At 33.4% G+C, this 27,013-nt stretch overlaps 1 protein-coding gene and 1 pseudogene across 1 annotated transcript in view; one reads left to right on the top strand and one right to left on the bottom strand.

The window, feature by feature from the left end:
- LOC107745874 (tumor necrosis factor receptor superfamily member 19-like) overlaps positions 1-5,192 on the top strand; it is a 40,393-nt gene extending 35,201 nt beyond the window's left edge. Inside the window, exons 9-10 of the mRNA XM_016559899.1 lie at positions 856-1,091; positions 4,419-5,192. Coding sequence (XP_016415385.1) covers positions 856-1,091; positions 4,419-4,423 — 241 coding nt within the window. The 3' untranslated portion in view covers positions 4,424-5,192. The remainder of the gene's footprint in view (positions 1-855; positions 1,092-4,418) is intronic.
- Positions 5,193-5,765: 573 nt separating this feature from the next.
- LOC107745878 (mitochondrial intermediate peptidase-like) overlaps positions 5,766-27,013 on the bottom strand; it is a 22,058-nt pseudogene continuing 810 nt past the window's right edge.

Consider the following 27,013-nt stretch of genomic DNA (forward strand, 5'->3'; position numbering starts at 1 on the left):
TTAAAGCATGTCAACATATTCTGTTACACCAAATACACAAAATAATGATCTTTAAAATAGCATCATATGACCCCTTTAATATATTTTAAAATGCAATTTATTACTGTGATGCAAAGCTGAATTTTCAGCATCATGTCACATGATCCTTCAGAAATCATCCTAATATTCTGATTTGCTGCTCAAGAAACATTCCTATTATTATCAATGTTGAAAACGGTTTAAAATTTGTATGATAGTTTTGAAATGATTTTGATTGTTTAATGAATAGACAATTCAAAAGATCATCATTTATTTGAAATAAATTTTATTTCGTAGACATTTGTCTTTACTGTCACTTTTGAGCTATTTAAATATATCCAATAATAATAATTATTATTTTTACTGACCCCAATTTCTTAACTCTTACTGACCACTAACTTTTAAATGGTACTGTACACATCTTATTTAGTGTCAGTTTATTAATAAAATTACTGGTGACCAATATATATATAAAAAAAGCAGTATTACATTAATGTGTCATTTCTAATAAAGTGTTTTGCTACTTTTTTAGAAAGTAACATTAATTGACTTTTATGTTACATTTTCTTAATTTCCATTGACTAAGACTCTCTCTATTATAGAGTATAAACACTTTTTTATTATTTTATTTTATCCTGAGTGGCACTGTTCTTTTCAAAGTAATGTGGGTATTGTGTGAATTCAGAAAATAAAAGGACACATTCTTGTATTCTGTCTGCATTATTTTTTATTTAATGAGCGTTGTGTCTTTAAGATGCCATCAAAACCAGTTTAACTTCAGCTCAACTCCTCCATTGAGCTCCATGAAATTTGACAGTATGTTTTTTGTCCCACCAGGTTGGTGAATCCATCACTGGGCAGCAGCCAGGCAGATGTGGGATGTGCACCTGAAGAGACCTGGCCGCTCGTTCAGACCTTCACAACCTCAGACGATCCCTCTGAGTCCATACAGAGATGCTCCTCGTGTGACGAGGACGAGGAACGAGACGTGCAGAGCTCAGGCCTGACCCCAGCTGAGCCTGAGGATGGGTCAAACAGTCGGCTTCTACAGCCACAGCTGTCTGCAACTGAAGGTGAGTGAAGCTACAGGGTCTAATCGGTCCAAAGTGATTGACAGAAAACTCATTACAGGGACAAACTCTGTGTCCTCCTGGGGACGTCCAGTTTAAGAGTCTATATTCTCATGCCGCCACAGAAATTGATGAGAAATGTAGTTTTGTGCCATAAATCAATTTACTAAATGTCAATGAGTTGTATTTTGGGTAACACTTTAGAATAGGGAACACTTATTCACTATTAAAGTTTTTTGGGTGTTAGTATCAATATGTTAGTCTTAAGGTTATCTATAAGGCAGTGTGCTCCAAAACAGTGACAAAATTCGCATTTAGAAGATATAAGCATTCAAAGCTTGCAGTTCGTCACTTCCGCATAATATGTGCTTAATTAGTAATAATAAATGGCTAATATTCTAGTAATATGCATGCTAATAAGCAACTAGTTAAGAGACCCTAAAATAAAGTGTTGCCGTATTTTGTTACATTAACGGTACACAAAATGCATGTAAATTATAAAATTGTACTTACAATTATATTTTGTGGGTCAAAATGGTCCATTATTCATTTTCAATAGTGGAGCAATGTATTATAAATGACTAATTAAGTTAAAGTTTTTGATAAGATTATTTATTTAGTTTTAAGAATTAAGATTAAAATAAACAAGTTAAGATTAATCATTTTATTCAGCAAGGATGCATTCAATTTATTAAAAGTGACAGTAAAGGCATTTATAATGTTACTTTTATTTCAAATGTTGTTCTTTTAAACGTTCTATTCATAACAGAATCTCAATTTTTTTTAAATTAAAGTTTCTGCAAAAATATAGAATGGCATAACCGTTTTAAACATTGATATATTAAGAAAAGTTTTTTTTTTTTTTAGCAGTAAATTGGCATATTAGAATGGTTTCTGAAGGATCATGTGACACTGAAGACTGGAGTAATGATGCTGAAAAAAATCATCTTTGCATCACAGCAATAAATTACATTTGAAAATATACTCAAATACAAATCAGTTATTTTAAATTGTAATAATATTTCACAATATACAGTTTTTACTCTATTTTTAATCAAATAAATGCAGCCTTGGTGAGCATAAGAGACTTCTTTCAAAAACATTAAAAAAAGCTTACCGACCACAAACTTATTTTTCTCGGTTAATATTAATTAAGTGCTCTAAAAGTATAGTTCATTGTTAAGTAATTTTACCTAATGCATTAACTAATATAAACATGTTTAATGTTATTGTGATGTGTTACCACCCCCCCCCCCAAAAAAAAAATCAAGGGAAGTCTTGAATTGAGGGATTTATCATTAATATGCCTTGTAAGCTGAATTATATTAACAATCAATCAAAATTTCGCAATAGAATTTACACAGAATTCAAGATGTGAGCCGAATGGAAGCTGAGATGTTGAAACACTCCACTTCTGTGTTCGTTTACGAGAGCCAAAGCAAATGAGCAACTGACAAACTGTCGATGCCATCAAGAGCCGAGGGTGGTGTGTGTAAACATGCGACCACAGGAAACAAAAGCCTTATGGTGAAAAGCCGAACATGAAAGGAACAACTTATTCAGTTTCCTTTGAAACACATAAAAGGGCCCTTTGTCAAACAGCGTGCTGGTGTGAAACACGTGAAGTCATGCGTTCCCTACTTTGTTAGCCTTCAAAATGTCACCGGATAGTAGTGAGCTTTAAACACGATGAATCAAGATGTTTGGGATTATATAGTCACATAGATTTCTGTTTTTGTTTCAAGTATTTAACCTTGACATGTGAGATTATAAACTAAAAAGGAAGCTTACAATAGTATAAAAAAAATCAAGTCGTTCCAAATCGACGACTTTTTTTTCCCCGTCGAAGTCACAAAGAGAATTTTAATAGAATGTTATGGTTGTTCTTGTCCGTATAATGAAAATAACTGGGGACTGTCAAGCTTGGAAATGACTAAAAGAAACATAAAAGTAGTTTAAAAGTAGTCCAAACATACAAAAACTAGATATTGTAGACAGAGATAAAGGGATAGTTCACCCAACAATGAAAATTCTCTTTATTACTCGCCCTCATGTCGTTCATAAATCACGAAATTAAGATATTTTTAATGATATCCGAGAGCTTTCTGATCCTGCATAGACAGCAACGCAACTGACACGCTCAAGGCCCAGAAAGGTTGTCAGGACATTATTAAAATAGTCCATGTCAAGTCAAGTCACCTTTATTTATATAGCGCTTTTAACAATACAGATTGTGTCATCAACGCATGTGACATCAGTGGTTCAGCCTTAGTTTTATGAAGCTACGAGAATACTTTTTGTGCATAGAGAAAACAAAATAATGGCTTTATTCAACCATTTCTTCTCTTCCGTGTCAGTCTTCAACTCGCGTTCATGAGAGTAGCACTTAATTTGTGTTCCGAAGATGAACAAAGATATTTCGAGTTTTCATTTTTGGGTGAACTGTCCCTTTAAGAATTAATTTCCACATGACTTTTTCCATCCGTGGCCATGTTTTATTCGTTTTTTTAATTCAAGGACACTTTTGATTCATTTATTCGCTAGTTTAAGGTAAATGATGGCCAAATTGTATTATTTTTAACATTATTTATTTTTAATTTAGTTAAATTGTAAAATGTGGGAAGGAGCTTACTTTCTTCTGATGAGCACAAAAGACCATATCTTGAATGTTAATAACCAAACAGTTTGTGGTTTCCATTGACTTCCACTGTATTTTTGGCTACCAGCAACTGTTTGGATACCAAAATTCTTTAAAATATATATATTTTTATGTTCCACAGAAGAAATTCACATGGGTGTGAGTAAATAAAGACAAAATGTATATTTTTGGGTGAACTTTACCTTTAATCAAGGAAACGAATAAATACATAATCGGAACGAATTCTTAATTTGTGGCCTCTATTTTTTTTTTACATATGACATGTGCAATATATTCCAAAGCTTTGATTCATTTTGACAGAATTTCTGGCACAGCATATTTTGAGACAATATTTGAACATACACTATTCTCCGCAAATAACTAAAACTCAACCATATGGCTTTTTCTATTATATAGCTTCAGAAGACTTGAAATATAACACACAAGACATATGCTCTACTTTTGTGGTGCTTTTTGTCATTTTTGGAGCTTGAAAGTCCCAGTCCCCATTCACTTCCATTGTAAAAAAAAAATGTGAACTGTCCCTTTAAGAGACCAAGCCAAACCTCACCATGCCTGTGCTAATTCTCATAAATGAAGAGGCTTCATGAGACATGTTTTAATTTACTTTGACTGATTCAGTGCCAAGCAATTAACAAGTTTGTTCTTGCGCTCTTTTTGTCTCGCTCCAGGATGACCTGCTCTTATCTCACCTGTTGTTGGTCTCTGAGAGCCACTCTGGAGGTAGAATGAGCAAAGGAAGATCCCACCTCAGATTACATCAGGCCACACACACTGAAAACGTGTGTTTTGCCGTTATTTTCCAGTCGTGTGTGACGCTCACCAACAGCGGCCTAAAGAGACTTTATTAATGTGTAAACAAAACCACACAAGACAAAAGATTGCTGTCTTTTGTAAGGAAAGTACTAGATAGTTCTGTACCCCAGCACTGACTACCTGTTGAGGTGGGTTGAAGTTAAGGTTCAGCTGCAGGTATTGGTTGCAGTCGACCTGAATGGTTTGCATTGCTCTTTGCAGTACATTCCAGTTCCATAGATCAAACTGCGCAGCGTGTGTGTGTGAGAGCTCCAGTGTGTTGAATTGTAGATACTGTGTGATAGGAAATAGAAGGACAATATTTTTTATAATGTAGATACTCATCTTGTGCCTTCACTCTTGCTTTTCGTAATGATATATGGTGAACTCATACAAACCTTATGAATTGTGTTGCTCATCAAATTTGTAAATAAAACGTTATAAGCTTTGCTGGAGTATTTAATGAAAATATTAAGTCAATGCACAAATATAATGCCATTATAACAATCATCTGAAAATTATACAAACTGTAATATACAAAGCACTGTATTTTTAGATATACACTAGGAGACCTGAGTAAATTAATATCAACCTTATTTGAGGACAGACAATATAGTGTTTAATTACTATCCAACAATAATAACCCACTGTTATACCACATATAAACATCATATTACATCTAAAAAATAAAAAATAAAAAATAATATATATATATGCCCAGTTGTTAGACCATATGTATATAATTTTTTGCCATATATGACTGAATGTTTATGTGGACATGAATGTATATAATTTATTTAATAATTATAAAAATTATAAATTAAAAAGAGTATATATATTTCTTTATTTTTGTAATTAATTATTAAATGATTTATATATACACATTTATACATACATACCCCCCCAAATTCAGTAAAAATATTACTTTTATTTTGTATTATAGTATATTTTTGGTATTATAGTAAAAAACAGTACAGTAATATACCAACGGTTTATTAAATTATTAAACATTATTTTATTTAACCATTCAGTTTAATAATTAAATAACTACATTGAGTGATATTTACATGTAGTACCAACAATGTTGTATGATGTATAAATACATTCATTATGCATTTATGATAATATATTTTTTGCAATGATCTTGGGTGTCGAAAAGCAAACAAATAGAACACATATACATTCTATTTCTGTACAATAGAACACATTTCTGTGTGAAACATGACCTGAACAAGGTTTTTTTTTTTTTTAATTCACTAGCATATATCCCACAAAGCACTGTTGTGAGACCGTTCAGTTTTGGTTCATAAATTAATTTCTTTCTCTGAACATGAATACTGATTGTTCAGCCAGTTGTAAAGACTGATTACCGTGAGGAAGATAAAGTTATACTGCTATGAAAAATCCCTCAGCCCTCCGAGTCCATGATGAAGGTTTCAAAGTCAGGGTCCAGATCAGACACGAGGGCATTGACAAAGTCCTCGATGGAGGGTCTTTTCTGCAACATGCCTGGACATGAAACATGAGGGGCAAATTCCAGTTACACACACTCTCTCAAGCTTTACCAGGATGATATTCCTGTGATAATTACTTGTTTAGGTAAATGTTTTCCATATACTTTGCATCAAACAATGTTCAAAGAAGCGCTGTAAATCTAAGCAGCATTTACACTGGCAGAGAAGCAGCATCTAAAAGGGCAGATGTTTTATCTTCCCAACACTACATTATAATATGACAATATCATCTTCCACAGGTTGACACATATCTGCTGCTGCCCAGCTCAGTGAACACAGTGCAGCCAAGATCAGTGTGCATCGTCCTGCTAAACTGTGCACACTTGATTTACAATTCCTCTCTGCTGGTGCTTTGAAGTCTGCTCATTTCCCCTTGTAGAGCTGCCAATGTAAATAGGTCCTCCTCCCTTCCCCCTCTTTCCTGCACGGGTCACCTCTAAAACACACACACACACACACACAGAGGAGGCCAAGTCCACACAGCAACAGGCTGCACTAAAATCTCATGCAACTTTGACCCACAAACCCTGCTATGTTAATCTTTCCAAATTAATAGATAATAAAATGAAACAAATTTAACAAGATATGTATAATTAGTAGTGTAAATATTTGCTTTTACAATGATTTGATTGTGATCCTGTACTAAATGATGAGATGAAAATCTGAAATCTGGTCACAATCACAATATGGCCTTATTTGATTAAATGTTCTCCCTCTGATTCATAATTATATATACACCGGATGTAGATTTGTACAGAGCCCCTGAAGGGACATGGTGATAGAAAAAATAAGTACTGCATTCCTACAAGAAACTTTGCATTCTCTCACAAAATTATTGCATTCCCTTGAGAAAATGTTCACTTGCAAAGCATTTAAATTTTTTTGCAAAAGTACTGAGAAACTTTGCATCCACTCGCAAAACATTTTCATTCTTTCGGAAAAGTATTGAGAAACTTTGCGTCCGCTCGCAAAACATTTTCATTCTTTCGCAAAAGTATTGAGAAACTTTGCGTTCGCTCACAAAACATTTTAATTCTTTCGCAAACGTATTGAGAAACTTTGCGTTCGCTCGCAAAACATTTTTATTCTTTCGCGAAAAGTATTGAGAAACTTTGCATCCGCTCGCAAAACATTTTCATTCTTTCTCAAAAGTATTGAGAAACTCTGCGTTCGCTCGCAAAACATTTTCATTCTTTCGGAAAAGTATTGAGAAACTTTGCGTTCGCTCGCAAAACATTTTCATTCTTTCGCAAACGTATTGAGAAACTTTGCGTTCGCTCGCAAAACATTTTAATTCATTCGCGAACGTATTGAGAAACTTTGCGTTCGCTCGCAAAACATTTTCATTCTTTCGCGAAAAGTATTGAGAAACTTTGCATCCGCTCGCAAAACATTTTCATTCTTTCGGAAAAGTATTGAGAAACTTTGCGTCCGCTTGCAAAACATTTTCATTCTTTCGGAAAAGTATTGAGAAACTTTGCCTCCGCTCGCAAAACATTTTCATTCTTTCTCAAAAGTATTGAGAAACTCTGCGTTCGCTCGCAAAACATTTTCATTCTTTCGGAAAAGTATTGAGAAACTTTGCGTTCGCTCGCAAAGCATTTTCATTCTTTCGCAAAAGTATTGAGAAACTTTGCGTTCGCTCGCAAAGCATTTTCATTCTTTCGCAAAAGTATTGAGAAACTTTGCGTCCGCTCGCAAAACATTTTCATTCTTTCGGAAAAGTATTGAGAAACTTTGCGTCCACTTGCAAAACATTTTCATTCTTTCAGAAAAGTATTGAGAAACTTTGCGTTCGCTCGCAAAACATTTTCATTCTTTCGCAAACGTATTGTGTTGCCCTGAGAAACTTCATATTCTCTTGCAAAATATTTGCATTATCTTGCAAAACTACTGAGTTCCCAAGATACTTTGCGTATTCTCACAAAACGTGTATTATCTTGCAAAAGTCTTGCATTTCCTGATCAACTTTGCATTCTCTCGCAAAAGTATTGCGCTCTCCCAAGAATGTTCACATTCACTTGTAAATCATTTTTAATCTTTCGCAAAAGTATTGCATTCCCCTGGGAAACTTCACATTCTCTTGCAAAACATTTGCATTACCTTGCAAAGTATTGCATTCCCGAGAAATTCTACGTTCACTCACAAAACATTTGCGCTCTCTCAAAACTATGGTGTCCCACCGAGAAACTTTGCGTTCTTTTGCAAAATGTGCATTATCTTGCAAAAGTATTGCATTCCTCCAAGAAACTTTGCATTCTCTCTGAAAACATATGAATTATCTTGCTAAAGTTTTGGGTTCCCCCAAGAAATTTTGCATTCTCACATAAAACATTTGCATTATCTCGTAAAAAATGATTGTGTTCCCCCAAGAAACTTTGCATTCTCTCACAAAAGCACTGAATTTAACAGTTTTGTGAGTGAACAAAATTTTTTGGAGGAGTGCAAAAGTTTTGCGAGACAACGCAAAAGCATTGAAATATAATTTTTCATCCTATCTCATGTCCCCTTATGGGCTCTGTAGATTTGGGATCTGGATTTGTTCGATTTTTAAGCACAATCTGCCAAATAGCCGCCAGGAGGTTCCTGACCTACTTGACATGACTTGGGCATGACAGATATGGAGAGACTAGCATTAAAACCTACTGCTTATATAATCACCTGTCTGACTTCAACCTCTGGCATTACGTCGGTAAAAGTAAGCATTACCTCCAGCTGTACACCTTACTGTACTCATGGTTTTAGTTTTTTTTTAAGATGAATGCTACAGCCACAGATTTTGTTCAGAGAGCTGAAGATGTAAGCCGGACTATTGCTTTAATCTCTGAGTGGATCACACGAGGACTAAACGTCTCCAGCTTCAATAGCACTTTCTATAATGATGCCAATTTCCTGAGCTCACTCTAGAGGGGATTCAGAGTAAAACCCAATCCAGACTCACATTTTTTCCCTTTTCTAAAACCAAAAATATATAAATTAAGGCCATATCAAGTGAGAATAAAGCTATCAGATAAATGTTCAGGAATGAGCTTTACATTTCTGATGTTAAAGAGTTACTACATTATTACATATAGAGGACTACGTTATTGTTTCCTTTGATCTCTAGAATGATCTAGATCATTTGGAGCAATTAAAATGTGTCAGTGTTTTTGTGCCAGAACTATCTATTTGAGTTTTTAAATGTCTTATAATGCTTACTTCATGTAAATGCCCTTTTTTATTATTATTATAATTTTTTGCTACATTTGGCCTTTTTGTAATAGTTATATATGTATAATTTATAAATTTGTATTTATTTAGACAGAGTATTATTAAAATTATGTACATATACACACACACAATTTTATAATACTCAATTTTCAAAAACATTCTAAATAAATACAAATAGAATACCCCTCAATCTTACCTATCCCCTACATTTTATTATTTATTATTATTATTATTATTTTTTTTTTTTACATTTTATTTACACAAGATTTTAAATGCATTATAAATATAATTGTATGATACTCAATACTCAAATAGTCCATAAAAAATTGTCTAAATAAATAAAAGTATATAAATAAAATACCCCCACAAGTTCTTAATCTTACCAAACCCAAACTTTTGAACAATGCCATATAAAAAACATTATATACACACTGCGCAATGTTAAAAAAAGTTAATAATAATAAATAAATTATAATAAAATACAAATAAAAATGCATTATATATAATATAATAAAAAAAAAAAATATATATAAATACATTTTAAGTGGAAAAAGCTACATATGATCAAAGGTCTTATAACAAACAACCCCACTACTAAAGTTTAACCCTAACACTGAGGAATAATTAATCTTTTTTATGTGGGAACATGATTAAACGGTTGAAAGGATCAAACATTTGCGAGGAAGGATGGACTAAAGTCACCATATTTATCAGTGCAGGTGCACAGTGTGTGTTTTATTCAAGGGGACTTCAAGGGGATCAAGGGGACTTTCTAGTTCAAGGTGTCCTGAACAACCCAGCTGTGTGTGCTTTGAAATGGAGGTCAACCACAGAACGAATGTCCGACATGCCTTTTCAAACAGCTTCCCTTCACAGAGAGCTTCATTTATCTGAGGAGAACAAGAGGATGAGGAGGCTCTCTGCGATTGGTCAGAAGAGCTCCTGACTGGGATTGGAGGATGATGAAACTAAAGACACATCAAAGTGAGGCAGACTCATCTCTCCTCAATTAATCCCTGTTTAAAGACCGTTCTTTGGCTCCTGTGCCGCGCACCACACCTTGAGCTTGTGCAGTTACGTGGGCACACAGACATGGTGGAACATGACTCAGGTAGCGCTGGTTTGGGTTTCATGTGAAACAGGACAGGGTTATCAAGAGGACAAACGAGGCCTTGACATAAGACACTATATGAAGTGTTATGCAACCGAATCGAGTTCAGGGTTTCATTATGTGCTCCTAAAACTCCACCGACTGAGATCCAGTGGTCCTGGTCTCTATGAACACTGCTTAGACTCAGGTTGAGCAATGTTTCAAGACTAAGAAGATAATTACAGCTTCCCTCCCAGCAGATGAAGAGATTTTCTGGTTACTCCACGGCTTTGACGTGCGCTTGCGTTTGTAACTATTTGAAACATGTCACGAGTTGAAAGCAATAAGCTCATGATCTACCTGAAGGCTGAAATTACTTCATCATCGACTCTGTAATTAAAACTGGAGGTCTCAAAGCTTTGAGAAAAAAATAAAAAGGAAGCTCAAGTTTAAAGGATTATGCCACTGTGTACATGAATCATGTGCCTTGAGGTCTGTTCAACTATGAAAATTTAGGAAAAAAGTAGATATTTAAATAACATTATTTATAATATTGCTTATATCACAGACCTTTTTCTCAAAATTCTGAGTATGCATCTCACAATTTCTTTTTATTAGTATGTTATGAGGATATGAATTTGTATGGAAGCATATATTTTTTATAAAAATAACAATAAAAGTAATTGCGACTTTAATCTCACAATTCTGACTCTTTTTTTCTTGCAATTGCGAGTTGCAATTCTGAGTTTATAAAGAAATTCTGAGTTTAGAGTTTATAAATCAAGAGTTTTTCCCTCAGAATTGCAAGAGAAAAAGTCAGGATTGTGAGATAAGTACTTTAATTTGTTTATTCTATGGTAAAAATACATTTCCCTAAATTTGAGTAAAAAGTTGAAAAATAAACATATTTCGACATATATCATGTAAACATATATAATTTTAAACATATGTTCTGAAGCATGATTTGAGATGATCACAACTGACTGTTTGTAAAAACAGTTTAAATAGCCAATGACACAAATTATTCCATATATTCCAAAATATTCCATAGACAAAAAGTTTATATTTTTTTGTATTTGCTCAAAAATACAGCAAAAATAGTAATATTGTGAAATATTACTACAATTTAAAATAACAGTTTTCCATGTAATATATTTTAAAAGGTTTAATACATTTTCAGAAGCTATTAATTTAGTGTTTAGTATCACATGGACCTTCAGAAATCATTAATATATGCTGATTAATATGCTGGAAATAATTTTGGATTGAGACTTTTGAACCTAACTATAATTTATTATTATATAATACTATTATTTAATCCATTAAATAAAATAGTGTGTGATATGTGTTTTTTTTTTGTAAACTTACTTTTTAAGAAATGTATAAAGTTAGAAAACCTTCCATTAATTTGCACTGAAAGAATGCTTAGCATTCAAACCTCCACAGCAGTGATGTCACTGTAAAATTTGCATACTGAGTTGTCTGGCCTTCCTTGCATATTTTTAACCTTTACACAATATTATGTCAACGTGTTGATTCTTGAGTGCAGCTGACTGAAAACAAGAATATTCTTATTAAAAAACTATAATTTTTTCCCCCCTTCAACCACTGATAATCCAGTGTTTGTAATGATATTTATAAGATCTGCTTTTCTTTATGATAGATTATTGGTGAATATATGAATGCTATTTCACTGAAACCCCATTAAGGAATGTTTAAAACTAAGGTGAACCTGCCCCTCCTGTGATCCTGTATCTAAAACTCATGCCTGTCACCATCTGTGTGCTACAGTGCTAAAACACATCCCAGCCCAGGTGCCCGAGTCTGTATTGTTCTTTCAGTCTGTCCTTCGGCACTAAAATAGAGGTCCCTGGGAAAGCTGAGGGCCATGAAAGATGCCTCTGTGCCGCTCATGGCTGGAGAACACAGGGCTTCAGTCCGTCACTTTCCTCTCTCTGCTATGCCATCTAATCCAGCCTGGACTTTTCAGCACCAGAGGCCTGGGATCCGGCCAGCTCAGAGCGAGGAGCCTGGCAGATAAAAATGGCCTAGGCTACAGGCCTACAGTCTCTAGGGTGGCTCTTGTTCCACTGTGATCCGGCACAGAGGAGGGGGCATGGGGTGTGCTGAGGAGAACCCCTCTGAACCGGAAAGTTAACAGTGGAAAATACATGTAGCTAAGGAATCAGAGAATAAGGAAGTGAAGATACTAATGTGTTTTTTTTTCTCTTTCAATAACTGAATTAACAGCAGATATATTAATTGTATTATTTTAAATTAAAATGAAAAAATAAAATGAAAAAGGTAAATAAATAAAAAGATCGTTCAAAAAGTAAACAAAACAAAATAAAATCTTTTTTTATTACTTGGAAACTCATAATTATTGTAATTCCAACCTGATGTTAATGAATTTCAATAAGTAAAATCACATGCTTAAAATGAAATTATAATGATATGGTAATACATCTACTAATGTAGAAATTTCAGTTGATACCAATATGTAAAAATATTACTATTATCATTATTATTTTTAATATGGTCAATAACTGAATTAACAGCAGATATTATAATTGTATCATTTTATATTAAAATTAAAAAGGTAAATTAAAAAAAGTGAATTAAAAAAGTAAATAAAAATAAATAACAAAATAACAAAACAAAACAAAACATGTTTTTTTTTATTACTTGGAAACTTATAATTATAAGTTAGAAGAATGTGTTTCAATAAGTAAAATCACATGCTTAAAATGAAATGATAATATAACTGTAATAAAACATTTTAACAAAATTATGGATCACTATTTAATACTAGTGTTAACAATTTCATACACATACTGATTTGTTTGTTTGTGTTCACAATTTAATGCCATACCAGCTACTACGGCTATATTCATGGCAAGAAAAAAAATGTATATACCGGTATATATATATATATATATATATATACATACATACATACATACATACATACATATATATTTACATACATACATACAAACATACATGCATATATATTTACATACATACATACATACATACACACACACACAAATATATATATATATATATATATATATATATATAGGTTAATAACTGAATTAACAGCAGATATAATAATAATAATAGATATAATAATAATTGTATCTTTTAAAAAAAATTATAAAATGAAAAAGGTAAATAAAAAAAAGAGTTAATTAAAAAAGTAAATAAAAATAAATAAATAATACAATACAATACAATAAAATAAAATGCTTTTTAAAAATTATTATTACTTGGAAGCTCATAATTATCGTAACTTTAACCTGACGTGAATGCTTTCCAAAAAGTAAAATCACATGCTTAAAATGAAATGATAATTAGGGGTGCTCCGATCAGGATTTTTGAGGCTGATCACCGATCGTCAATCACAGAAAGCAGTATCTGCCGATACCGATCACCGATACCGATCTTTTTAAAGCCAGTGCATTTGAATTTTTCTCTGAATTTTGCATCCAGAGATCATCTTCACTTACCCAATAGTAACATATTCTTATTTTCTATAATTGCTGTGATATAAATAGCCTCTTGGCAATTGTTTATTGCAGGTAATACATTCTGACATTACTGGGGCAGTTTTTTGTAATAACATGCACTGATGAATCATTCGGTATAACAACAGGAGCATGTACTCAGAAAGCAAACAAGGCCAATCTGGACTCTTTTTGTTGACTCTTTAAGGGACAAAGAAATGGCAGTGACTGAACTGAGACCTTGTTCATTCTCTCAAGCGCAGACTTCTTTTCTTACCTTCCACCATCAGCATGGGCTCCTTCCCTCCCCCATGAGCCAGCATCTCTCTACGGTAACGCTCTCCGGTTTCCCTGCAACAACGTGAGCAGACGGAGGTTTACGTTACACTACCAGCATCGTTCCCACAATCTAAGCCCATAAACCCTTATGTTCCCTCTCTACCTGCTTGACATGTCCAAAACTGTCCAAACAAAAGAAAGTGCTAAACAACAAAACCACAGCAGAGTAGTTAAGATATCCTGGTATTTTTAAAGACCCCATGAAATGAAAACAGGAGTTTTGTGGTTTTCAGTTTGTTCCTGTTAGCTTCGAGGACATCTTTATGTTAGTCCACTTTTAGCAGACACACACATTTAAACTGTACAGTTTATCTGTTCTGGGGGAAAAGAAACAAATATATCAAGTAATTTAATTCGGTATGGCACACAAATCATTCATTAGATGAATGAACAAACTGTAATAAAACTTGTATTATTTTATTAAGTTTGGTCTCTTTTTAAACAAGACATTTGGCAGATTATTGCTGAAGTGAAAAAAGTGAAACTAAACTTAAGAACTGAAAAAGAAAAAAACTTTAAGTTTAAGTTTATATTATGAAAATGCCCCAAAGTACTATTTAAAAATGTTATATGAAATATACTGTATATTTTCCAAAACATGTTTTTTACTTTAAAACTTCAATAAAATCAAAGCCATAAATCTCAAGTTATGCTCCAAATTTGGAGTTGATATCTCAAAAAATGAGCTTTCATTAAGATTTTGTTTGAGTGCAGTACCAAACATTTCCACTTGATGAAATTTGCTTTCCATTCGTTTCAATGTGGTTATGTTTGACTGTGAACAGTACAAGCACGTTACAAAGCTATGTTAAAAGCACATCTTTTAAAGACTAATGAGGAGTTGTTGTGATGCAGGTTTATTTACTTTAAATCGTGTCCATGTTGTTATGTGATTTGTGTTTTTTTTTTTTTTTACATATTTTATTGTGATATTGTGAAGCACTTTGGGCAACTTGGTGTTGTATTAAACTGTGCTATATAAATAAACAAGAACAAGAACAGTACAAGCATGACTATTTTTTCTGGACCATTTAACCTTTTTGAATCATGTCCATGATTTTTTTTTTTTGTGTGTTCACATAACAAGTGCTGAAAACTTTGCCCAAGTTTCGTACCATTCCAAAGAAGTAAACAACAACAACAAAAAGTTAAATTGTTTTGGTCAAAAATGACCGAACAACTCCACAGAGGGTAAGGAGTGTATAAACTTTAGGGAAAAACAGAAAAAAAAAACAATGTTGTGGCTTTACACCTAATGCATGTCTTTCACAAATCTGTTGAGAGGGTCTTTATAGAAGTACGAGTAGTACTTCACCCCATAGCCGACAAGATGACTAAACCTCAGCTGCCAGGCCTGCAGAGACAGGTGCAGGTGAACTAATCACAAGCTGCCGTAGGAATATTCCTGTTACATATCTGTAAACGCCTGCCAAGTTATTTTCTAACCTGGAAACATGCTGATGCTAACAACATTCAATATCTCAGCTGCAACTGTGACCCAATTAAATGGAAGAGTCATGCTATTGCCACACAATGCCTTCGGGACCATATTCATCACTAAATATTTACATTCCCAGAGCACAAATGGTGCAAAGCCTATTCCCATGGCTACTTTACTCTGAGCTAAATGAAAGAGAGTGATAATATTTTGGGTGGGTGCAAGTTGGGAAGTATTTTGCCATTAAAACACAGGCTAGATTTGTGTTGAAAGAGCTCAGTAGTTCAAATACATCGCTGAGGGATGGAGATGTGCTTAGACACCCGCTGTTACCATTATCCCTGCAGGAAATGAACCGAGTACACTACGCTTGATATGACAGTAAATAGGGGCAACAAACCTGTTGGTATATGATAATATCAGATTATAGCTACTGCTAATCTAATTGGGTGTCTGGGTTCATAAAGTCAGCAAGTAAGATGGTCGAAGTGTGACTGGTTTTGGATATACTGAACAAAGAAAGACATTCTTCATCACTGTCATTACGGGTGTGATGAAGCCACTGAATGTTAAGTGGATGCCATTGAAATCTACAGTACCTTTAACAGTAGTTTCTGTTCTGTGGATCTCACATGCTATCTTGACACAGCCCAAGTGCTCATGCAGGACACGCATACCTGAATTTGAGCAATCTCAAACCCCCACCCCGTAAAATCATGTGACTCTCTACCGTATCTGATGAATAAAACACAAAACACACAAGTATAAACATTTAAATTTTCATATCAATGTTATTTTAATAAAAAACAACCCCCCCCCCCCCAAAAAAAAACAACAACAACAAACAAAAACAAAACAAAAAGCAAAACACAACAAACCTAAAACAAACAATTGAGAACCAAGTGAAAAAACAAACAAACCAATTAAAATCAGGAAACAAACAAAACAATAAACCAAGAAACAAAATAACATACTAAGAGGCAAAAAAAAAAAAAAAACTAAACCAGCAAACAAATCAAACTAAGAAACAAAACAACAAAAAGGGAACCAAATAAAAAATCTTGAAACCAAACCAAACAAACAAACAAACAAAACTAAAAAGCAAAACAACCCAAACCTTGTAACAAATTAAACCAAATTAAGAAACAAAAAATCAAACCAGCCAAGTAACAGACCAAACAAAACAAACAAAAATGTACCAAACGAACAAAACAAATAAACCAACAAAACATTAAACAAAAACTATACAAGAAACAAACAAATCAACAACAACAACAACAATAAAAAATAAAAAAATAAACAAACAAACAAAACAAAAAGCAAACCAAGAAACAAAATAATGAACCAAGAAGCAAGAAACAAATCAAAACAAAAGAATATTGAGGAAATAAAACAGCACAACAAGAAACAAACAAAAAAGACAAATACAGAAACGAAGAAAGCAAGAAACAAACGAAAATAATCAAGGTAACAAATCAAACCAAATCAAGAAACAAACAAAGTAACAAAACAAACAAAAATAAACTAAACAGACAAAACAAATAAACCAACAAAAACAACAAAGCATGAAACAAACAAAACAAAAAACCAACCAACAAACAAAATACCAACAAAAACAACAAAGCATGAAACAAACACAATACAAAAACAACAAGAAATAAACAAGGCAAGAAAGAAAAAAAAAACAAGAAAGACAAATCAAGAAACTAAGAAAGCAAGAAACAAACAAACCAAACAAAGAATCCAAACAAACACTAAAAAGGAAAACCAATCAAGGTAACAAATCAAACCAAATCACAAAAAAACGAAGTAAAAACAAGCAAACAAACAAAAACAACAAAGCAAAAAAAAACAAAAAACAAAGACTAAGCAAGCCAAAAAACAAACAAAACAATAAACCAAGAAACAAACAAAACAAAGCTCAATTAGTTGGTTATATACCATTGAGGGCTTTTGCTCCTCTCGCAGGGCATGGGGCAACCTTCTCCACTGTTCCATTGTAAGTGCAAGTGAATTTTACAGATACATGTGTTACATATCTATGTACTTTTGTAGGTACCTTATAAAAGCATTGCTATCATGCTACAGGATATAAAGGACTCGGCAAAGACATTACTAAGGGACATGCTGGACAGTCTGCTCTGATGCAGAATGTGTGCGTTAAGTGTTCCTCTGCAAAGTTGTTGAAGAGCCAGGGTTGTTTAAACAGCACTATGAGAGACACATTATGGTTGGAGAAGGTGAAACTGCTGTATAATACACAGTTAAGCCCCAGAGTATCAGCAAGACATAACCCATATGGCCCCTAATGACTTCAGTAAGCTCAAATGCACTCCAGTAGGGACGTAACATCTGAAAGATAAACATTAGCAAAGCAGAGCAGCTACTTGACTATCAACACTCATCTAAAAATCTGTATTAGGTTATGGAAATATTTTCACTGCAGATGGGTCCTGTCAGGCTGCTGGCCATAAGATACTTTAAGTGTACGTTTATAAGAATTTCACATTCACAGATCTTTACATAAAGGCCTTAAACGAATAAATCTAACATGGTATTACCATGCTTTTTGGACTTGCTTTTCGCATCCCATTGTGTGTCTCAGCGGCCAGAGGAATGTGTGAATGTTCCCAAATATTAGCAATAGGACAAGAACTTCCATCTGGCCCATGTTTCTAACAGCTGACATTATCTTCCAGAACACTATTAATGCCCTAGTAAAACGAATCAATGTCAACAAAAGTCAAACAACTGTAAATTCAGCTCTCTCTCTGAATCATTAACCATCTCCATCAATGGCTGCAATCTTTATTAGTGGTCAGGCATCACTATTATTACTCATATTAGGGGTAGTGATTTGAACAAACAACAGTATGAAACTCCAGTGCCCGTGCCATTTGTGGTAAGACATAAATGACAAACACCTCAAATTGCAGGGCTTGTTGAGGAGAAGGATGTTATTTTTGTAAAGCAATAAGACTTCCCCCAGGTGGATGATAAAATAGGCAAAATGTATACTTTATTTTTATTTTTAGCTTTATATTAATCAAAAAATCCTGAAAAAAAACTATTTTCAACACTGTAAAAAAAAAAGAATGTTTCTTGAGCAGCCAATCAGCATATTAGAATGATTTCTGAAAGACCATGTGACTCTGAAGACTGGAGTAATGATGTGGAGTAATGAAAATTCAGCTTTGTATCAAAGGAATAAATTACAAAATATATTAAAATATAAAACAGTAATTTTTATTTGTATAATTATTTCACAATATTACAGTTTGTACTATATTTGATTAAATAAATGCAGCCTTGGTGAGCGCAAGAGACTTATGAACTGCTAAAGGGGTCATGAACTGCCTTAGTTTTTAATTTTTTATTTTGTACTGTTTTCTGAGGTCCACTAATAATGTTTTTTGCATAAAAAACATCAACATTTTAGACGTAAGCTATTTTCTGTCCTGTTTTTAACCCTCCTCATCAGAACGCTCTGTTTGAATAGGCGTGGCGGATTGTAGACTCGGAAGTAAACACCCACTGCTATGATTGGCACTATACACTACATGCACGAATTGGTGGGCGGGGTTAAACAGGCAGCGATGTCAAAGCAGGTATTGATCTTCTGCGGAGGCGGTGCTTATCCACACTATTACATCATAGAGTAGAACATTCCAAAAGCTGTTGTTTTGGTAGACTGGCTTCAATATAAGCTGTTTTAAGACTAACGACAAAGTTTTGAGTTCTGAAACTTACAGGATGTTTTTATAGTACAATGACCTCAAAGGATCAAAGGATGTTTTGGTTTCTCAGTTCATGACCCCTTTATAAAAAAAAAAAAACTTACTGACCCCAATCTTTTGAAGGTTAGAGTACACTGGAAGGAGCGATCAATAAAAATGTTTCCATGTGTTGTCACGAAAAAACTGCAAGGTAAAAATCTGGTTTTATATCTTTACTGCAACAAAATAATGTGTCAAAACAGCTTTCATTCTTCAACAGAGTTGCATGCGGAGGGTTTTACGGCCATATGTGGGCCGAGGAAAGCTTTAATAGTCACTAAAACATGCATCCTACAGGAACGAAAGACACACGCATACTATTAGCTGCGTTCCCGTGAGAGGCAGTAAAAACGGATAAAAAGGGGGAAGCTGGGTGATTTAGAGGATGGTAAAGACATTATGGCTGAAGCAATTAAAGAGAGAAGGGAATATTTAGAGTTGGGGGGGAGGCCTGATTCCCAGTGGCTCCACATAATTACAGGCCAGGATGAACGGTTTATGAAGGCCATTCCGAAATAAAATATGTGTTTTAGATCGCTCCATCTCTCAGGCGGCCATCTCTACAGCTGCCGAAGAGCTGAGAAAAGCATTTCAAACTATGTTTTCCCTTCCAAAAAGACTCTGAAAGAAGAGTTTCAAATATTTCCCCCAGGGAGTGCTTCTATAAAGTTTATCTCTGCTTTGTTATTGCAGAAAAGGCCCCCCGAAAAGGGCCGGAGAGCGGACAAAAGCATTTTAATCCTTTAACCGTGCAGTGTCTGTGAAAGATGTAGAAAACCACATGGCAGGAAAGGAGCCAAAACTAAACTACCTTGGTGTGTTGATGTGTTTTTGTACTTCAGAAGCAGGAGTATAAGATGTTATTAAGGATTAGTCAAGGAACGATTCCCAAACATTCATTAACTTCAATAACGGCAATGGATCACTTCATTTCAGGGCAACAGACCACCTACATATGGGGAGATGTGCTTTTTGTGAAACACTGATGTCTAGGAAGCCTTTAATAACTAGCAAATAATTCAAAGTTATACTTAAGACCATGCATTATGTCTAAGAAAAGATTTCCTATATCTTATACCTTATCTATTTTTGTAGTTCTACTATATGGATTGACAGAGAAAAAAAAAATCAAAAACCAAACCAAACTAATTATTTAATTTAAATGAAACACACTTACTGTGTTGGTAACATATGGCAGACCATAATACTTCTTCTGCATATCTACCATAATATCTGTCGTTGATCGATTTTGTGGTTTTCAATGATAAACTTGATCTAGGATTGCATAGAAAACCTAAAGAGAACCATTTACAGAATCCTTGAGTTTAGAACAAACCATTTATGAATTAACCATTTATTACATATTGTTTAATATTAGCTTTTTTATTTTGGGAAGACGAAAATATCAGAGCATAGTTTCCCAAAACAATTCTTCCTAACAATATTTATAAATGTAAATGTTTAAAAGTACATAATTATTACCTATAGTTTTTAAAATTCATTAAATTCATCCATTAAACTGTTTTAATTACTAATTTTACAATCTACATTCAAGCTTCACTGTGAATACTGCTAAAAAAAACAATAATATTGGACATCACATCAGTTATAGGCCCTTATTAAAAAGTCAATATCATGATTGTTTATATTATCAATATCAGCTAATTTTTCTATATCAATGCATACTTAAGGTACGGCCCTGCAAATTAATTAAAAAAAAAATAGTTCTCTCTCTCTTATGAAACTCATAGTCATTTTTGTTACATCTTATACTCCAAAAACATGATGTGATTACACTGGATGTTGAATGAGAAGATCTGGTACCTGAAGTTGAGTGTCAGATGCACCACATACTTTCTTGGACTCACAAAGTCGGGCCACCATGCTTTGCGGCAAAGGCTGTGAGAAATTATATTGATTCGAACTATAAATACACATACAATTTTAATTTATGAACTGCTCATCCAAAAATGAACACAAAGTTACTTCAGAAGACTTGGCATATAATGTATGAATCATATAGACTACGTTTATGGTACGTCTGCAAAATGAACATAAACATTGTAGTGCAGTGTGCAGTGTACCTGTCCAGTCTGATAGTGGCGAGCGAACTGGCCAGTAACCCGATAGTCAGTGGCAAAATATTCCATTAGAATAGAAGGTACCTCTGCAAAATCAGTAGCACACCTTGTTCCTACAGAGAGAAATAATATCACTGTGATCATGCTGCTCCAGGTACATTTTAAAGCTGAAGACCTGGACAAAATTAGCTGATTTTAGTAGTAATCATATCGTACCCATCACATGTTGGTAGAGGGTGCGTCCCAGCATGGAGTGCATGGCATGGCCCATCTCATGGAAGAGATTTTCCATCATGCCTGGGCTGAGCAATGTGGGAGCAGTGTGGTGAGGCAGGTTCAGCATCAGGACCACCATCGGCAGCTGATACTGCCCATCTTCTAGCTGCCTCCCGCCACGAATGGTGAAGTGGCAGTCCTGAGTGGCACACGAAAGAAACTGCGTTGATCAAAACTGATTGACTGCAATTAAAAAAAAATGTAATTCCTGAATAGGTCAGTTTTATTCCTTAATGAATCAATGTCTTTGAATAAATTAAGAAAATAATTCAATGAGTCACTCATAAACATACGTGTTAATACTTGTAACTTATTTCTTTCTGTAATGAATCAGTGTTTTGGAATGAATTTGTTAAGTGAATGATTCAATCACTCCCTCATATACATAGCAACTTGTTTCTTTCCCTAATGAATACGTGTTTTTAAATAAACCACTTGAGTGAATCATTCAATGACTCCCTTGTAAAGACAATAATTTCTTGCTTTCCTCAGTAAATCAATGTTTTTTTAACAAATTGACTGAGTTAATGATTCAATGACTCACACACATAGAAAGTAAATTGTTTCGTTCCTTAATGAATCAGAGTTTTTGAACGAATTGATTGGGTAAATGATTCAATGACTCCCTCATAATGATAGTAACTGGTTTCTTTCCTTAGCGAATCAGTGTTTTTAAATGAATTATTTGAATGAATGATTCAATGAACCACTTAAAGATTGTAATTTTTTCCTTAATAAATCAGCGTTTTTTAATGAACCGCTTGAGTGAATTATTCAATGACTCCCTCATAGACAGTAATTTCACCTTTCCTTAATGAATCAATGTTTCTGAACAAATTGATTGAGTAGGCTAAATTATTCAAAGACTCACTCGAATAGATAGTAACTTGTTTCTTTTCATTAATGAATCAATGCTTTTGAATAAATTGTTTGAGTGAATAATTGTATAATGTTGTACAACAAATACTATTTTGAGTTGGAAAAACGAATGACACTAAGTACGTAGATGGCTTCTTTACCTGGTGAGGTTTGTCTGATCTGTAGAAGAAGTCACAGTAGATATATCCCAGCAGTCCCTCTGTTTCATGCACCACAGCCTGAAGGAACAATTCAAAATGTCAAGTGACATTAGAAATGAAGTTGGCTTGACCTGAAGATGAGCTCTCATTTAAGCCCACTGGGTTTGATAATCAAGCACAGAAGTGTGATCTCACCAGCTTGTGCACATCTTCACTCCAGACCTCCCCCACACTGGGCTGCTCAGCCAGCAGTGATGCACCATACAGCTGCGTGAAAAGACCATTCAGACCTTCTATACACGCTCCCAGCGAGAAGTACGGACTGTACAGACTTGGCTCTATGTTGAATCTGCCGAGACAAAACACAACATTCCAGCATGCCATGTTAATAAAGGCTGAATGTCAATGAACAAATTTTGCTCACCGAGAGCACAGAATACAAAAGAAAAATTATGAGAATGTGAAAATAAGCATAGAAATCTTGTATCAAAAAGCTTTAAAGTCTCAAAAAAATTAGACATATACACTGCTGTTCAAAAGTTTGGGATCAGTAAGGTTTTTAATGTTTTTTAAAGAAGTCTCTTATGCTCATCAAGGCAGCATTTATTTGATCAAAAACAGAAAGAAATTGTAATGTGAAAATTAATTTAAAATTTTTAATAAATATTTTCTATTTGAATATGCTTTAAAATATAATTTATTTCTGTGTTGGCAAAACTGATTTTTCAGCATCATTACTCCAGTCTTCAGTGTCACATGATCCTTCAGAAATCATTCTAATATACTGATTTATTATCAATGTTGGAAACAGTTGTGCTGCTTATTATTTTTTGGAACGTGTGATGCTTTTTTCAGGATTCTTTAATGAATAAAAAGTTCAAAAGAACAGCATTTATTTTAATTAGAATACTAGAATTAGAATTTATTATTATTTATTAATAATTTCTGAATAAATGTAATAATTAAAAAAAAAAAAAAAATCTTACTGATCCCAACTTTTGAACAGCACTGCAGCTTATTTTAGCAGAATTTTATTTTTTTTGACACAAGGAAATGAATCTGTCTCATGCTTTTCTCAGATCTCTTACCTTTCTGCAAGTATCACACCACTGAAATATGGATGGTCCCATGGCATTAGCTCCTACAGAGAAAGATTTAATTCTGGTTAATTCTAGAGCAATGGACTATATCTCACTTGAACTTGCAGGTATTAGAAAGTTTCTAACATTTTTCAAAAAGATACAATAATCAGATGATATGAAAATCCAAATATCATAGATAATTAAGTGCTTACAGGATTTCTGGGGTTGAGTTTTGTCTTCATTTCCCTCATCATTTCAAAATCCTTCTGCATTCTAAAGTTTACAGAAATATCTGTTCATATATTATATAACATACATAAACATTACAATTTATATGATAAAATATGCATACTATACAAGCATCATACATCATATATATACACACACACAATTATCAATCCAAATATACATATACATATCCTAATCATAAATATCAATTTAAATCATAAATATAAATATCAATCCAGTTTCTCTATTATTGCCACCATGGCATATATAATGTAGTTGACAGTGACACCTAGTGGCATCTGCTAGAATAAGATTCTGACAATAGTGCAGGAGATTAATTAATTTTACATCTTCTTAAAAAACCTTTTAACTTTTGCACATATATTCATTATTATGTACCAGCGGCTTAAAGCAATTGACAAAATATTGAAGAGGGAAAACTCAACCTGTCTGAGAGCTTGTCTGTGATCTGCTGTAAAAAAACTGCCTCTGTGGAGAAACAGATAACATAACATAACATAACATAACATAACATATAACATAACATAACATAACATATAACATAACATAACATAACATAACATAACATAATACATTATTTATACGATATTAAATAATTGATATCCTTGCAGTTCTGTTTGGTGTAGCTAGTGGTACAAAAACAACACATTTCAAGTTTAAAGGTAGAAAATGAAAATGAGCAAACTTAAAAAAATAAAAAATGAAAGACTCAGAAACATAAAGTCTACCTGGGCTTTTGGCCATGGTTCCTTTTAAAGCTCTATGTGCGTAAGATTCATAACCAAGCAAGCGAGCCAGTTTATCTCTACAGGACAGCAGTTTCTCAAGTATGTGCATCACATTTGCATTCGGGCAGAGGAAAACTTTGTACGCAACTTCCCTGACCTGAAAAATATGTGCATATACCAAAAACACTAGTTACTCCACAATAAAGCAACCTAAAAATGTACATCAACCTAATTTCAATCAATCTTTATGCAACTTCATTTAAACAGTTTCTACTTATTAAGCAAAGTGATTTACCAGATCATCAGGCGTATCTGCATTCAGGCCTCCAATCTGAACGTATTTCCCGTCTTTAGTGAAGTGCAGGTGAATGTGTTCAGGAAGAGCTCTCTTCTCTATTCTGTTTGGCATGTGGCAGCTCATGAGAAACTGACTGCTCAGATCCAGCAGCTTCACATTCAAGTTCACAGCCTCTTTCCTCTGTGAAAAAGAAACGTAATCCATGAGATGCATAGCTGTGTCTTACACTGAAATCAGTCAAAAAACAATAAAAAAACCCCCAATAAAAATTTTTAAAATAAAAAATGTAGACCTTTTTTTTTTTATCCAGATGGATTCCACTTATCTCGAAGTCAAATATAAAAAGTTCAGCCACTCTTCTGCATGAATAAAACAAAATAGTTAAATATTTAAAAAAATTATATTAAAAAATAAAATAAAATGCAACTTTTAAGGTTATATAATATGCCAGCGTTGAGACCTTATATTCAAGCAATAACAAATAAATAAATGGCATGGAATGGCATAGTGACTGTCCCTGTAGCACATCATCTGCATCAATATCATGGCTAATTTATATATTCAAATAAAATTGAAGGTCTGATTTATACCTTGTTTCTGGGTCGAGTTTGGAAACGATCTCTTTGTTATCCAGCAGGTCCTTCAAGCTCTTACACAATTCAACATTGGTATTGAGCCTGTAGGACAGATTGAAAACCATAAAGATCTCAGAGAAAAAAAAAGAAAGAAAAATAAGTGGATATAAATTCAAGGCCCACCTCTCCACCATAGTGCCAGTGTTTATACAAGTCCTTTCTGCAGCCTCTCTGTATGATGGGTCTGGATGTGCCACTTTAATAAAGTCTGCCTACAAAAAAAACAAAAAAGAAATTATAAACACATTATATAAATATTATATATAAAAATGAAAATTTTTACTCACAAAACCGGTCAAAAGTTTAAAATCATTAAGATTGTATAAATTTTTTGAAAGAAGTCTCTTATGCTCACCAAGGCTGGATTTATTGATTCAAATACAGTAAAACAATAATATTAATGTTAAAATAACCGTTTGCTATTTGAATATATTTTAAAATGTAATTAGTCAGTGTCACATGATCATTCAGAAATCATTCTGATGATTTAGTGCTCAAGAAACATTTTTTGTCAATGCTGAAATACACTACCAAATCAAATATATTATTTCATTTCTTTTAAACAAATTATTGCTTTATTAAGCAAGGTTAAAAATTCTAAATCAAATAAAAGTTTTTAATTTTAACTTTCTATTTATCAAAGAATGCTGAAAAAAATGTAGCATGGTTTCCACAAAAATATTAGACAGCACAACTTTATTCAATTCATCTTTGCCATTACAGGAATAAATATTTTAAAATATATTCAAATAGAAAACAGTTATTTTAAATTGTAATAATAGTTCACAATATTACTGTTTTTATTGTAGTTTTGATCAAATAAATTCAACCTTGGTGAGCTTAAGAGACAAAATAAATAAATAAATAAATAAATACACAGGTGCATCTAAAAAAAATTGAATATCATGAAAGTTCATTTTTTTGTAACTTATTTCAAAATGAAACTTTCATATATTCTAGATTCATTACATGTAAAGTAAAACATTTCAAAAGTTTTTTTATTTGAATTTTGATGATTAGAGCTTACAGTCAGAAATCAGTATCTCAAAATATTATAATATTTACATTTGAGTTTCATTAAATGACCATCCCTACAGTATAAATTCCGGGTATCTCTTGTTCTTTGAAACCACAATAATGGGGAAGACTGCTGACTTGGCAGTGGTCCAGAAGACAATCATTGACACCCTCCACAAAGAGGGTAAGTCACAGAAGGTCATTACTGAA

Source organism: Sinocyclocheilus rhinocerous, unplaced genomic scaffold (assembly GCF_001515625.1).
Source record: "Sinocyclocheilus rhinocerous isolate Xijiao unplaced genomic scaffold, SAMN03320098_v1.1 scaffold3636, whole genome shotgun sequence".
In the NCBI taxonomy this organism is placed as follows: Eukaryota; Metazoa; Chordata; class Actinopteri; order Cypriniformes; family Cyprinidae; genus Sinocyclocheilus; species Sinocyclocheilus rhinocerous.